Source organism: Anoplolepis gracilipes, chromosome 1 (assembly GCF_047496725.1).
Source record: "Anoplolepis gracilipes chromosome 1, ASM4749672v1, whole genome shotgun sequence".
Classification (NCBI taxonomy): Eukaryota; Metazoa; Arthropoda; class Insecta; order Hymenoptera; family Formicidae; genus Anoplolepis; species Anoplolepis gracilipes.
In genome coordinates, this window is record NC_132970.1 from 7,178,994 (window position 1) to 7,193,752 (window position 14,759).

Below are 14,759 nucleotides of genomic sequence, written 5' to 3' on the forward strand. Positions count from 1 at the left end.
TTCTTCAAATTTAAAACAAATCAGTAATTACTTTAACACAAAGATTGAATAACTTTATTTATAATTTACTTATTAATTACCAATTTCGCGATAACAGCCGTGTATGATACACGGCGTATCTTGTAGTAGACAAGTGTTACTCATTAAACTTATTTAGCTTAAAATGTAACTGTTTTACGAAAAAACTACCTATTTTATAAATTAAGTTCAACCAGAAGCATGTAAATCTTTCTTGAAATTTATATACTCGCTGCAATTTTATATTGTGTAGAAACTAAATAACTAAATATAAATGAGAGAAATCAAATTTTTTTGTCCATTACTTTTCTAAGATAATAAGTGACGCAAGATTGCAAATTAGTTGATAATTGACAACAAAAATTACGAGTGCAACCTAGGTTATAAATATTTTACGTAGCTCTTTGGACAAGATTAAACACTATTCTTTTCCCACGAGACATTAAGCGCCAACGAAACGAGTTTCCGAGGCAGTTATTGCTCTGGAACATGATGAACAAAAGAAAGAATCGATCAAAATGAAAGACTATTCGTGAATAATAACAGAATGCGACTTTTATTAAGAGCTTTTCAAAATTTTTCAACAATAGTTTATTTTTTCGATTGCTCTTTCAGTATTTGATATCACACAGATTTAAATATAAAAAACGTTGAAAATAAAACATCTGATCCTCCAAGATTTCAAATTAATTTTCTTTTTTTTAAATGGAATTATATAATTATATTTTCGTTTAGCATCCCTATAAGTGTCTCATTCCGAGAATTCATTGATATATGACATGTTGATCTTTCAAATTCAATTTCGGATTATTTGCTATCGTTTAAATTCTCCTTTCGCTAAACTGCTACAAGACTTTACGTCATAAACGTGACCTTATACACAAATGATGCGACTTATTAATATTCATATTTACAATTTCACATATGTTTCAAAGAAATCAGTATTATTATGATTTTGATGTCTTTCCCCGAATTTAACGTTTCTAAATTTTTCGTTGTAGAGCTTTGTAAAAAATAAAGTTTACCAAAAAGAACTCCTAATGATATAAGTAATATAATATAATATGCTCGAATTACTCATTACTTGCTAACAAATTACAGGGCATCTTTTGACGTATAACTATTAATCAGTGACAGAATAAACCAGCGTTAATGCCCAAGGTCGTCTTTTCGAACAGATACAGAAAATAAAGAATTTTCTGAATTTTTAGCAAAGGAATTTAAACGATGATAAATGATCTTAAATGATTTTGAAAGACTAATATATTATACGTTAATGAATTCGTTTTGAGATAAGCTATGCATTTATATATAATTATTTATATTTAATATTTTCTATATTTATAATAAATTATTATTCTGTATATTATATTTATTGTTAATTATTATTAAATTAATTCTATATTTATAATAAATTATTATTCTGTACATTATATTTATTGTTAATTATTATTAAATTAATTCTATATTTATAATAAATTTTACAGTGTTTATTTTTACACACACTATATCGAGATATAATTTTTTGTACATTTGCGAGTATAAAATATTCTCAGAGAAAATAATTTCTCCAAGAATTATCAAAGAAAAAATTGTCATGGTTTATAAGCAAAAATATAATTTCCATTTAAAACAATGAAGGTTATCTTCAGATCTCCGAGATATCTCCACACAGACAAGACTTGGGTTCATAATAAGATATTTTCATTGAAAACAGAGTAAGTTTTACTTGAAACAGTTTTTCAAACAACGGATAGTTTGAAAGATAATTGCATAGAAAGATTATAATGGGACATCTTATATATAATGTATATTATATATATATATATATATATATATATATATATATATATATATACATATATATATACAATATAATATTGTGTAATAATAGTATTTTAACACAGTAATTTAAAAGAAAACAAATAACATAATACTTATAACGTTATATATTTGTTTTCTTTTCAATTACTGTGTCAAAATAATTATTATACAATAAATAAAATAATAAAATATATATTATAAATCTTATTGTAAATATTTTTGCTATAATAAAGAAAAAAATTATATAGTTGCAAAAAAATTTTAAATAACAAGGTTTATTAATTTTTTATAATTAATTATTTATAATTAAAATTCCAACTGAAAGAGCAAGTAAAAAAAGACGAGCCTTTTGCGTCACACCGAGAGCCACCCATTATCACACACACTTATAAACTCTGAAAACAATTATCCCTGTGGGATATTACAAGTATGTATAAAAAGATAAAAGATAGTCAAAGCAACGAAGATCGTTAAACGATCTCGTGAGTCCTAACGAGTGTTGTCTTTTCTAACAATAAGATCTCCGAGAGTCGTTACGATAACAGAAACTGTTGTTCTTTCTTAAGGAAATTTATTACTATTTTCTTTGTCTTCTTTTTTTTATTTCTTTTGTTCTTCTATGTATGACAATATATCACTTACAATTAGACGTTACGCAGTTTTATTAAAAGATCATGAAGAAATAAACTTTCAAAATATGATATTGCAAAAATGTAGTATTTATTTATAAAAAACATATATTCCTTGATGTTGTTATATTGTTGCATAATAATATTATAATAGTAGTACTAGTAATTTAGGAGTAGGTGGGACTAGTAGAGTCCCTAATTATGTCACTTAGATCTGGGAGATCCTGTGCGACCCCACTGGTTATGGAGGTTGTTATAGACCCAGCCCAGCTCAGTCAGGCTGCATAAGTCATTGACCCTCATTTTGTGTATAATAATATTATAATAATATTATTTAAAAATTTATAAAATTTAAATTTTATTTTTTCTGCAAAGTTAATTATTTATTTTAATCGTTTATACATCTTTGTTATAATCAGAATTTGGAATTATAAAAACATATTTAATATAACGCAATTTTAAAAGATTTATATTTAATATTTTCTATATTTAAAATAAATTTATATTTTTAAAAAATTATTATTTTATTAAAGAAATATTTACATATTTAATTAAAATTTTTGTTTATTTACATATATGTGTATATCAATATACACATAGCAATAAAATAATAAATTTGTAATATATTAGATTTTTCCTCTTATTGATTCTAAAATATAAACGAGATATATTATATTTGATTAGAGATTTTTATTCTTGTAATCAGCCTAGTTTACTTATCATATGAATATTTTACAGCCATTGCGAAAGCGTGAAAGTGCGGCACTGAGAGAGATTTGCAAGATTTAATAAGCTCGCAGATGTCACTTCGAAAGGTCGATGTTTCGTTTTCAAATCAACTCAGTTAATTTCGATCGATGAGACCTGATTTATGGACACGGTGTAATCTGTTAGCGTGTTTTCGTGATTTCCTTGTAACTTTGCGGATTACTGCGCCAAGTAACGTTTACCTTTGCGCGTTTACCTTCCAGCCATGTCAATCTATTTTGCTGTGGAGCTCATTACTTCCCTTAAGTAAGCGCTGGATGCTTTTGCGGCATCGGCAATTTCGTGAACGGGTTTCGGATTATGGGAACAATTTTAGAGCTTAAACGTAGCTGGATAATCGATTCGTGAGCGCTGTATTTCGTACCAATTGTATTCAATTGTAATTAACAGTGATTTGTTTTGCCGCTCAAAGATTGTAGTAAACGTTGTGCACAAAGAAAAAAAATAACCGAGATTATGTCAGAATGTCAGCTCTTTGAGTTTTGTTACTTTGTCTTGTCAAATGTGACCTTCATTATTTCAGTGACATAATTATTATCATTTACATATGGACTTTGATTAAAATTTTATAACTATACTATAATATAATTGCTAATTATTAATTAGCATTAATTTAATATAATTATAATTATTAATTAAGATTTATTTATGCACTTTGAAATATTTTAATCCTGTTTAAACATACATTACAATATGTGTAATATTTTATAAAACTTGCAACAATTAATTTTATTAATCAATTTGCGATTTTATTTAGTCAAAATCTAATCAGTAGTTTTAAAATATAACTAAGCACTTAAAATATAGAATTAAATAATATTATATATTTTTCTCATTTAAAAACAAAGAAAAGTATTAAAAAAGTTTTTCAAGATCTATTCACTTTATATTTCGAGATCAAAATCGACACTTTTTTAACATCTTTCCTTATTTAAAAAAAAGTTGATTGCAAAAAGTCATCAAAACATTTTTTATATTTTATATAATATAATGTGACATAAATTTCATCATAGATTTTTACTAGAAACATTTAAGAGACATTTGTCGAATGGTTGAATATTTAAATGTAGGATGATTTGTAAAATTGTTTACCATCAGATGCAATCGCGACCCTAATTGTACTACTAACTGATTAATTGCTCGCGTGTATTTCGTCACCCAGCACCACAGTGGAAATGCAGCTGGTAGCAGGTTAATTTGCCCAACCCTTCAATCCTTTACTGGCTTCCTTCCCTATCGGTCGGCTCTCAATCGCGCAGAACAGACATTTCAAATGAAATTCGGTTAACATGTAGCTCACGAGGTAATGGACAGATGCCCGCTTGACCTGAGAGAGCTAACCCCAAAGTCGTCCCGAATCTCGTAATTACGCTCTACCAAGTTCTCTTTGCGTCGTTTAGTCCCTCGGATCACGACAGATACTTCTGAACAAATGGCAGAACCGCTGTTATCAGGATATTTGATTTACGCCTGAGTTGTAGCACATTTCTCATAGTAAAATATAACTTTGATTAATTTATTTTGTAATATACTGAGTAAATGTAACATTATTTCTTGATAATATTAATAATATTAATAGTTTTTATTTTTAATAATATTACTATTAAATGCATTATTATTTTTTATTAATCTTATAATTCTATCAAGATATAAAAAATTGTATAAGTTTAATTATACATATAACTTGCATGATTCTAAGATATGTTCTTATTACTATTCCTCAAAACCTTCTAAGGTAAATATAGTTTCTAAATATAGTTGCCAACCGATCACGGCTAGATTTATATAGTTATATGTTTAAGCTTAAAAGCGTAGTTGTCGAGTAGTTTTCGGAAAGTTAGAAGGTTTTGCGTTAGAAAGTTTAGACACTTTTAACAGCGTATTTGTGTAACATTTTAGCAAACAAGTTGGCTATAACTATAGCTTTCATGGCACGAGTTTAAATCTGTGTAATAAACTTTTTTTTTTAACGATCCACATTATATTGTAAGAGAAGTACAGCATATTTGAAATACTGTTGGTAATTTGAAATACCATGAAAATTTCATTTTTTTATAGTACCATTTATCAGCAAATATTCGAATGAGATAAAAATTTATATAACAAAATATCTAAAAAATGCCGCCAAGAGTGCTAATATTTTATTATCACAAATAAGTTCAAAAACCAAACCTTTTTTGACAAGTTTTAAATCTCTTATTATTGTATTAGTACTAAGTAATTTTTATAATGTTTGTGCATTAATTAGTTTGTGTATAGATTAATTTTGACAATTGTCTTTTTGTGATTTATTGATATATTCTTTTTCTATTTGATGTAAAACAGTATCTTTCTAATTTCGAATATCTTACGCTAATGTAATGTATCTAATAAATATTTGATATGTTTATATCTTCTGAATATTCAGCTACATTAGAACTGTTCAGTTGAATGATCAAGGTGTTACGTGTCCCTTTGCGAAAGATGCTTTAATGACTACGTAAGGGTGAATTATATAGATTATGTGCGTCATGTGTAGCTATTGGGTGCACGGTAAATGTGCTGGCTTCGACAGAGACATTTATATATGTGGTTATTACAAATAAAAAATAATTTAGAATACACTATTCCAAAAGTTATCGATATTGTTTGAATTTTGATCATTTAGATGTTAATTTAAGTTTTCGGAAGGAATCTGTTAAGTTTCTATTTTTTTTTAATAAATGATTAGTTTGCCTATTCAAAAGAATGTTTTTTTTTCATTTCATCAAAAAGCACAAATTTAGTTCCAACAACTATAAAATAAAACTAATATTTCAAATATGCTGCACTTCCCTTATACTAGATAATTTCTATAATCATATTTTAAAATTTACCAGAAAAAATACAATAAAATAAAAAATAGTAATTTAATACAAAATATTCTTATTTTGGAAATTTATATAAATTTATAAATTTATTAATTTTTTAATACATATATTATATTGTATTGTATACAAAACTAACATTAACTTCTCTATTTTTCACAGATGATTGCTTCGCGTCAAGGACGTGAGCGGAAAGATCGAGAGTGTGCGATATCTTAAGTTCTCGACGAAGTACGATGACTTTTGCGACGAACAGAAATTTTTCAGAAGAATCGCAAAGAGAATTCAAAGATAAATCGCAAATGGCTATGGCTGAGAATCGATATTGTGACGCGAGAAAGTATCGTAAAAGTTCTCGTGGTCGGGGGATTTTCGTGACGAGTCAACCGGCGAGCGGTATCTAATCGACCATCCGCGAGATCGATGCCTGTAGATTTCGAGACGCTTTGCGGTACTTCGGTCTCCAAGAACGAGTTACGAAAGAACTTGAATAGTAGACGACGATGACATTCGCGATTGCCTGAACGACCGGGTCGTTAACACTTACGCAGAAAACTACGAGACAAACATCACACGTAGAAAACGACAAAAATGAGTTTCTTCAACTCCCTACAGGAGATTGTGACAAACAGTGTGGCCAGCTTTAGCCTGAGCCCGAAGAGGTTCTCGTTCAGTCGAGAGGACTCGAAGGGTGATTCCAGCGGAACCGGTAGAAGCAGTTCTACCGGAAGCGTCACTTCGACAACTAATACTAGTACCACTGCTGCCCAACAAGCCACACCGCATGGTTTTCCCAAAGTATGTGATTAAAGTAGACGTATCACAGGATAAGCGATATAATTAATGATTACACAGTACAAATTCAGACTATAATGCACAATTATTTTATATAATTTTTAATGAAACAATAGCGTACAAATTACAGTATAGATTAATTCAAAAAATTTTATTATTATTAGCTAATTAAACTAATTATTCAAGTTGTTCTCTATCACATTAAACGATTATATTAAAGTACAAGAATTTTTTTGTGCATATCTATATTTGCTCATTATAGAGCAGAAATTTGATATAATTAATAAAATGTAATTATTTATTCTCTTTTATCGTAAATATATTTTTTATTCTTTCGATAATCAAAATTTTCCGTTTATGATTGAATAATCTAATTCTCCACTAAATAGTGCGATAAATCTTAACACCAAATTTTAAAAGAAGATCTAATTACGTGAAATCAACATTATTATCAAGATTACATTTAGTTATTTCTTTCCTAAGAAAGAATTGACTAAAAGATTTTTCTTGATTAAAGAATTCAAGAAAAATGACATTAAAGAGGACATGTTACGATTCAAGAGATGCGGCCGTTGTTATCCATGTAACAAAAAACTCAATTCATTGATTATCGATGTGCGCTTAAGACAAAGAGTAATTAACTGTCTGTTACATTATTGCAAATTTATGTAGATATTTTAAATTAAAAAATTTAATTTTTATGCGACATTAGTTTTCAAGATATTAGAAATATACGTACACATATTTAGAACAATATTAAATTTTTATATGAGAAAAAATTTTTTAAGAACGCATTACAATTTTTTTATTTTATTAATATATAATACAACAATAGAGAGACGTTTTGTAATGACAGATATTATTATGCAAACATATTTGTACAAATTATCAATGATATATTGTTCTATTGAATGTATAATAACGTAAAACTCTCTAATAAATGCATTATTTGTTAAATGAACAAGCAAATGAAAATTTATCAACTTTTATGTCGATACAAAAATGGCCTGTCGATACCAAATATAAAAAAGAACATTCCTAACAATTTGTTAGTATTGATTTGTAAATTAATGTGTTCATTAAATGTATATTACATAAAAAGTGAATAAGTTTTATATGTAAAAAAAAAGTTGTTTTAGCTGTTTTAATTATTTTTTCGTTATATTTTATAAATATAATATTACGGGAAAATATAATATTTGCATATTTCTATTAATTCTTTTACATTTTTAAGCAAAAATGCTTAATTTTTAATTATAATATTTGTAAATTAAATTGAATAACAGAGAGATTATTATTATTATTATTATTAGTATTACTTATGCAGAACATCAAACATTATTCTAATTAAAAACGCATTGTCAAAACTATATAATTAAATGTATTTGATCTCTTAGCATATATTTGCCGTTTTTTTAATAATGTTTTTCTAAACTAATTCGTTTAATTTTTTTTCTTTCAGGTTGTGCCACCGCCAGGAACCGTCACGTCGCATACGCGCTCTCTTTCGACACGTAGACGTACTCTCGAATGCACTTCCGCTCCGGGATTAACGGTGCACCCAGCAACAGGAAGTGGCGCCACGTCGCCGAGGCGAGTCGGGTCCTTTCGTCGAAGCGGCGGATCCAGCGATCGACCGCCTCTTATGTTCTGCCGTCGTAGACCATCCTGGCCGGAGGTCGACATACAGGCTACTTCCGGGTAAGTCGTCTAAATAACAAGCACGCATTTTACCGAGAAATTGTCACGTTTCCGGTCCCGTACATCAAATGCATCGCGAAAAATACGAATTACTCTATATTCGAAATAGGTAAGAACAATATTCATATTATAACGTAAATTTATTAGCAAAAATGAGATTAATAATGAAAGAGTACTAACAACTTAAGAGCAAATTTATATTGAAAATTCTGACGTTATATAAAGTTGCACAAACATACTGTATATATACATATATATATCTTTATATCTACACTCCTCAAAAAAATTAACGGAACAACAATTTTTTCACAAAAAAAACTCTAAAGTGCTGTAACTTTGCGAGAAATTATCGTACTGAAACGAACAAAACAGCAAATTAAAGTAAGATGTCTACTTTGAGACCCTCTTGGGCCCATGACAATACATTCATTAATTTGGAAGTGTGACTTTGAAACGGAATAAGGCAAATAAGAAAATGAAAATCTCAAGTTTAACGCATCGCACCGAGTGGGGTAATTTTTTCTGGCTTATCAAACTAATTTCAAGTGAAAGGCTGTTCCTTTAGCTTTAATTTTGTTTTCTATTTTTTGTCATACGATTTTTTCTTGCCAAGTTATTTCACTTTTAACAAAAAACTCTTTTTAAACTTTTAATAGGTCATATTAGGCGAACAGATCATCATACAGAAATGAAAAAAAAAGCATTTTGAAGCTTAAAGTATCAGTTTTCAAGTAGTAAAACTAAATTTCAGACATGATTTCTTTCTGCATATCGTTTTGCACTTTGAATTCACCTCCAAAATTTCAGTACGTCGACAATACGAATTAAGATGACTACATCTAATTTAAAAATTATTTGTTGATTGCCCCCGCTTAAGAATAACAGTAGAAAATGTACTCTTTTAAATCCACTTTGGTTTTCTAAGATTATTTTTGGCGGAGATATTCAACTTTAAAATTTGTGAGAGAATTTTAAACAGAATATGCATATAGTGAACGTATTCTTCATCGTGCCTACAGCTCAAAACGTACGTGCGCGTAAACAGGAGAGAGGGTTTGGAGTCGATAAATAAAAAAGAAAATAAAAAGAATTTTATAAAAGAAAAAGTAGATTTAATTTAAGATATCGCGGTACATATTAACTAATTTTAATGACAATATGGGATACCTAATGCAATCTATATGCAGCTGATTAATTACAGAGTTTGAATTACAAACTCTTGAAAGACAAATGCGATCTACGCAACTCAATTCTATCAAATTATCGGAATTTTGTGAAATATAGTGATATTTCAAAGCTTGCTTTTCATCAACTTCGACAGCGATTCTCTCTCGCGCGCTCGAGCGAATAATTTCGTTTGATCGCTCGTCGTACCTCCATGACTAAATATCCGGAATGCTCTTGGAGCAGTTTCAAATACACTCAATCGGATTTCCGGTAAGACACTACCTCCGCTAGCTAGCCATTCAACGTGTTAATCGGGTTACGTTGATGCTGTGCGCTAAGCTTTCCAGTTAACTACGTCCTCATCTTCCGTTTCTATTGAAGAACGTTTTAGTAACAGAAACGCGAATCGCGCGTGCGACTCTTTTTAAATGCATTTCTTTCTTTCTTCAAGGATCCGCTAATATAAACGAAGCGGTGAACCGTAGACCGAGCGATATAGAAGAAAAGCACGAAGTAATGGAATGGATTTTCTTTCTGGAATTTCGCGTGTGCATTGCGGCGAATGCACTTTTAATAAGATCACCGCGACGCATTGCGATTTATCCGAAAGTTGGTTCATTGCATATGTATAGATATCGATTATTCAAACGAATTGTTAATCTCTTTTTGAAGCCCATCCTCTTTCTTCCTTTTTCTCTTGCACTCTCTCGGTGAACGCTTCTGCTAGCTTGAGTTTTCTTTTTTCACATGATACTCCCATATGATAAAACTGAAACTTCAGGAATGGAATTATAAGTAGGTGCACAATCGACACAATAGCTAGATTTTCATTGTAATTTCTGTAAGTCGACAGTTACTTGAATGATATCATTTACATGCAGGAATAGTATCACATTTACATTCTACGTTCTCTTTTGCTTAATAAAAATGCATGAAAAAATGGTAAATGATAATATAAAAATAATTTTCATTTTATCTATTTTTTAAGATAAGAGAGATTTCAAATAAACACGTAATCTTTCTAAAATATTATAATATTTTATATATACATTTTTTCTCCTACTCTCTTTATATTTCTCTCTTTTTATAACATTTATTAAATGTTATAAAAAATTTTACAAAGCTAGAAATTTATTTTACAAAGCTATTTTAATTTAAATTTTATGAGAAGTCTGACAGATTTACTTTGTGCTTTATTGCATAAAATGTATTATTCATGAAATTTAGCAACGTGATACTCACTCGGATGAACGATCAACACAACGATTATACGAATAAAATATTTTCTTATTTATTCCTTCATATTTTATTTCTTTCCCGCAAAATTATATATGCAAAGTTTATTATCACGAGTGCCTGTGGCGAAAACAAGTATAACATTATAAACAGGATAATAAACATCTTAACTCGTTGTCCTTTGAACTTTATACACAACTCCTCTCTTTTCTACTACGTAACAAAAGCGCATAAAGTTGACGTAGCTCGAGCTCTTTCATTGCAAATCTCCACTGTATGCACGTTTATCACGTCTCATATATTTTCAAGATATATCCGCATATGGCAAAATGCTGCAGGAATTGATTTATTCACACAAACCTCACCGAGATGAACTCATGACTATGTAGCATTTAATAAGAGAAAACATGAATTCGTAATACTCTAAGAAAAATTTATTTAGTAATTTGTTTGTTTGTGTAATTAAGCAACAAAAATTATTTATCTTTAATTAAATTATTATCTGCATCAAATATAATTAATGAACTGTTTTAACAATTTTTTTTCGCAGAAATAGCGTATATATACCGACAACTATTACGGCTAAATTTAAATTAATTTAAATTAATACATACATAATTAATATTTTGATCTATGAAAAGTATCGAAGTGTTTAATGTAGAATGTATGTGCAAATATGTACATATTATACATACATATTAATAAAAAATGTTTTATTACTTAACAATAAATATTATTTTAATTATTTTGATCAATATTCGAAAAATACAGCCATAAATATAATTTGTGGAGGTGGCATAATCTTAAATCTGACATATCTGTTTTTAATCACGATTTATTAAATTTATCATACAATAGGATTCAACATAGTTGTTAGGCATAACATATTAGAGTTATATAAGTAACATAAGCAAAACAAAATTAGCGTTAGTGTCTTTTAAAATGCTGCATAAAAAAAACCTATATATTATACTATTAAAATTCACATGTTTGCATCATAAAATATTGTAATAAATCAAGAAAGAAAGATCATTGCAAAAAATCTTTTAGCAATTCCTTGATTTTATTTAATTTCTAAAAAATCCATTTCTAGTAAAGCTTTGTTGTTTTTCACAATTTTATTCTCGTTTCATAAAAAATCGATATAAATAATGTTTTATTTTATACAAAATTATTTTACTTGTCTACGTAGAGAATAATTGAAACCGAATACATATATAAAGACACAAAAAATGAGAATCTAGATAAAGAATTTTAAAAAAAATTTGATTTATGCACTTGAATAAATATTTTTTAGATAATGCGTCAACACAAATGACTTTTTATCGTGCGCACTATAAAAAATTGCAGCAATTTTCAAAGCAACCGGTGAAAAGAACCTGTTATTTGTCCCGAATTCGAGAACTATCCCCTTTTGTCAAAGGGAAAGGATATATCGAGGTCTGGCCATTCGGTGACCTCAATTCGTTTGTGGGGTCGGTAGAAGCCGCCGTAATCAAAGGCTGCTACTCTTCCAGCATGACATCCTTTGTACAACCGTTCTCGAAACCCGAGATCCCACGAAACTGACTTCAGATCAACAAAAGCTATTCGTCCACCACGTTCCGGAATGCTTATCTTACATGAGAATATAATATTTTCGATATTAACAAGATATAAAAAATATAAAACGAGTTAAAAGAACAGGTAAACGGAAATCTTTAAAATAAAAGTTTGAATTTAAAAAACTAAATATATGAAAACTTTAACAAATAAATAAATACAAATAAAATACATAAAATTAAAAATATTAGGCGCAAAGTTACAAACATTTCTGTCTCTATCTGGATTCTTCTCAGTGTTAATAATTAAAAATAATAAGACGGTGAATAAAGAAAATAAAACAATCGTAAGAAGTAAGTAACGAGAATATACATAAGTTAAAATTAAAAGTTAAAAATTAAAAATCTCATTTTTATTATCAACATAATCTTAAACAACAATTTCCTCAATTACTTAATTCCATTTTTGATATTAAGTTTAGATTAAAATACTTCCTTCAGGGAAGACATTAATAAAAGAAAGTTCTCATCCAAGATCGTTTTTCTTGTTACCGTATATTAAATCCGTGTCATAGAAATTTAATCGCGTCATTAGAAAAGCTAATTTACACATTCTATACGAGACTCGATAGTCTTAAACCTTTCTTAAAACAGAATTAATTGTAACAATTGCGATGTTTTTTTTATGTTGATCAAAAAGACTTTTAAAAACTAAAATATCTCAGAACATTAGTTGATTGATTTGCTTCTCTCGTAAAACATCTTCCGATGATGAAATCTACGATATATTAGTTAATATTCAATTTATTGGTTTCACTAATTTTAAATGATTAATTTCTAAGCAATTTCGAGTTTTTTGCAAAAACTTTGTGGTAAATAACTGATTTTAAATATATTATTTGCTTTCAGAGTTTTCCTTTTATGATAACAATTATTTATAACGTCACGCATTACTGCTTTTTTATTGTATCGTTCACTTTTTAATTTTAATTTATGTATTATATATTCTCATTATTTATTTCTTACAATTGATTTACTTTCTTCATTGACCGTCTTATTATTTTTAATTTATTATCATTAACTTTAAGAAAAGGTCAGATAGAAATAGAAACATTTGTTACTTTGCACTTTGTATTTTTTATTTCATGTATTATTTTTATTTATTTATTAAAGTTATTAAATATTTATTTCTTTTTTAATTCAAACTTATTTAAAAAATTTCCGATTGCCTTCTTTAGCTCCTTTTTAATTTTGTTAATTTTTGTTGGCTTTATTTTATATTGAATTCTCGATATCGATATGTCACAACGTTTCCTAGATTTGCAGAAACGAAAACCAATAATACATTCAAATTAAACAAAACAAAGATTAATAACATTTTGACATGTAGATTTACTGTACACTAAGAATGACTCTACTAATAGTAATTGAACAACAATATACGGGATCGATGCTAGTCACTTCACAGCTTATTCTTAATAAAGGATCGCTCGTCGTCCTAGATAAAATGACGTGTCTCCCGCTGAGACAACTTACTCGAGACTGGCAAATGAAATTAAACACAGCAGGTGTAATTTAATCAGTGCTGATGACACTGACGAGGAACCCGCATGAAGAAAGGAAATAAACAATAGAAAGTGCATTACTTCGTAATGAAAGACGACATCCGTACTGCTTCGGCGACATAACATTATTGCGTTTCGTATTTACTCATGAAACTTTCTATCCTTCTTCGAAATACGGAAGTGCAAGAGAACTGTGTTTCATGTATAATACAAGATATCTTACAAATATACCTCAGTAGCATATTGCTGTTCACGACATTTGATCTCTCTTTAACAAGAATTTAATTCGTTAGCGCTTGGCGAGCGACTAATATATTTTGTATCCCATTTTGTATGTAAGAAATATTCTATCCTGCATTCATATGCCCTTCATTAATTTTATTTTTTTTAACTGTTGAATCCTTATCTCTTATAATAATTAGTTTACATCTGATATTTATTGCATGACTTTTAGCCACGTTGCATAACGATAAATGTAATCTAAAACTTGAAGTTTCTTTAAGAGGTTACAGATGTGAAAGAATTTTAATAAGAGAAATGTCAAATAAAATTATTATGTAATAAATATTTAATGTAAACTAAATGCAATTTAAATTTTGTTTTTTGTTATAACATTATAATCAATACCAATCAATTATATAATAATTGTATCGATATATTGCAATTAGC

The 14,759-nt window shown here is 28.3% G+C and overlaps 1 protein-coding gene across 3 annotated transcripts in view; it reads left to right on the plus strand.

The window, feature by feature from the left end:
- The window catches only part of Unc-13-4a (BAI1 associated protein 3), a 90,085-nt gene that overhangs the window by 35,388 nt on the left and 39,938 nt on the right, over positions 1–14,759 (plus strand). For all 3 annotated transcript variants that reach the window (XM_072894206.1, XM_072894284.1, XM_072894352.1), the window contains exons 2-3: positions 6,248–6,883; positions 8,343–8,581. In XM_072894206.1, the coding sequence (XP_072750307.1) occupies positions 6,677–6,883; positions 8,343–8,581 (446 nt within the window). In that variant the 5' untranslated portion in view covers positions 6,248–6,676. The remainder of the gene's footprint in view (positions 1–6,247; positions 6,884–8,342; positions 8,582–14,759) is intronic.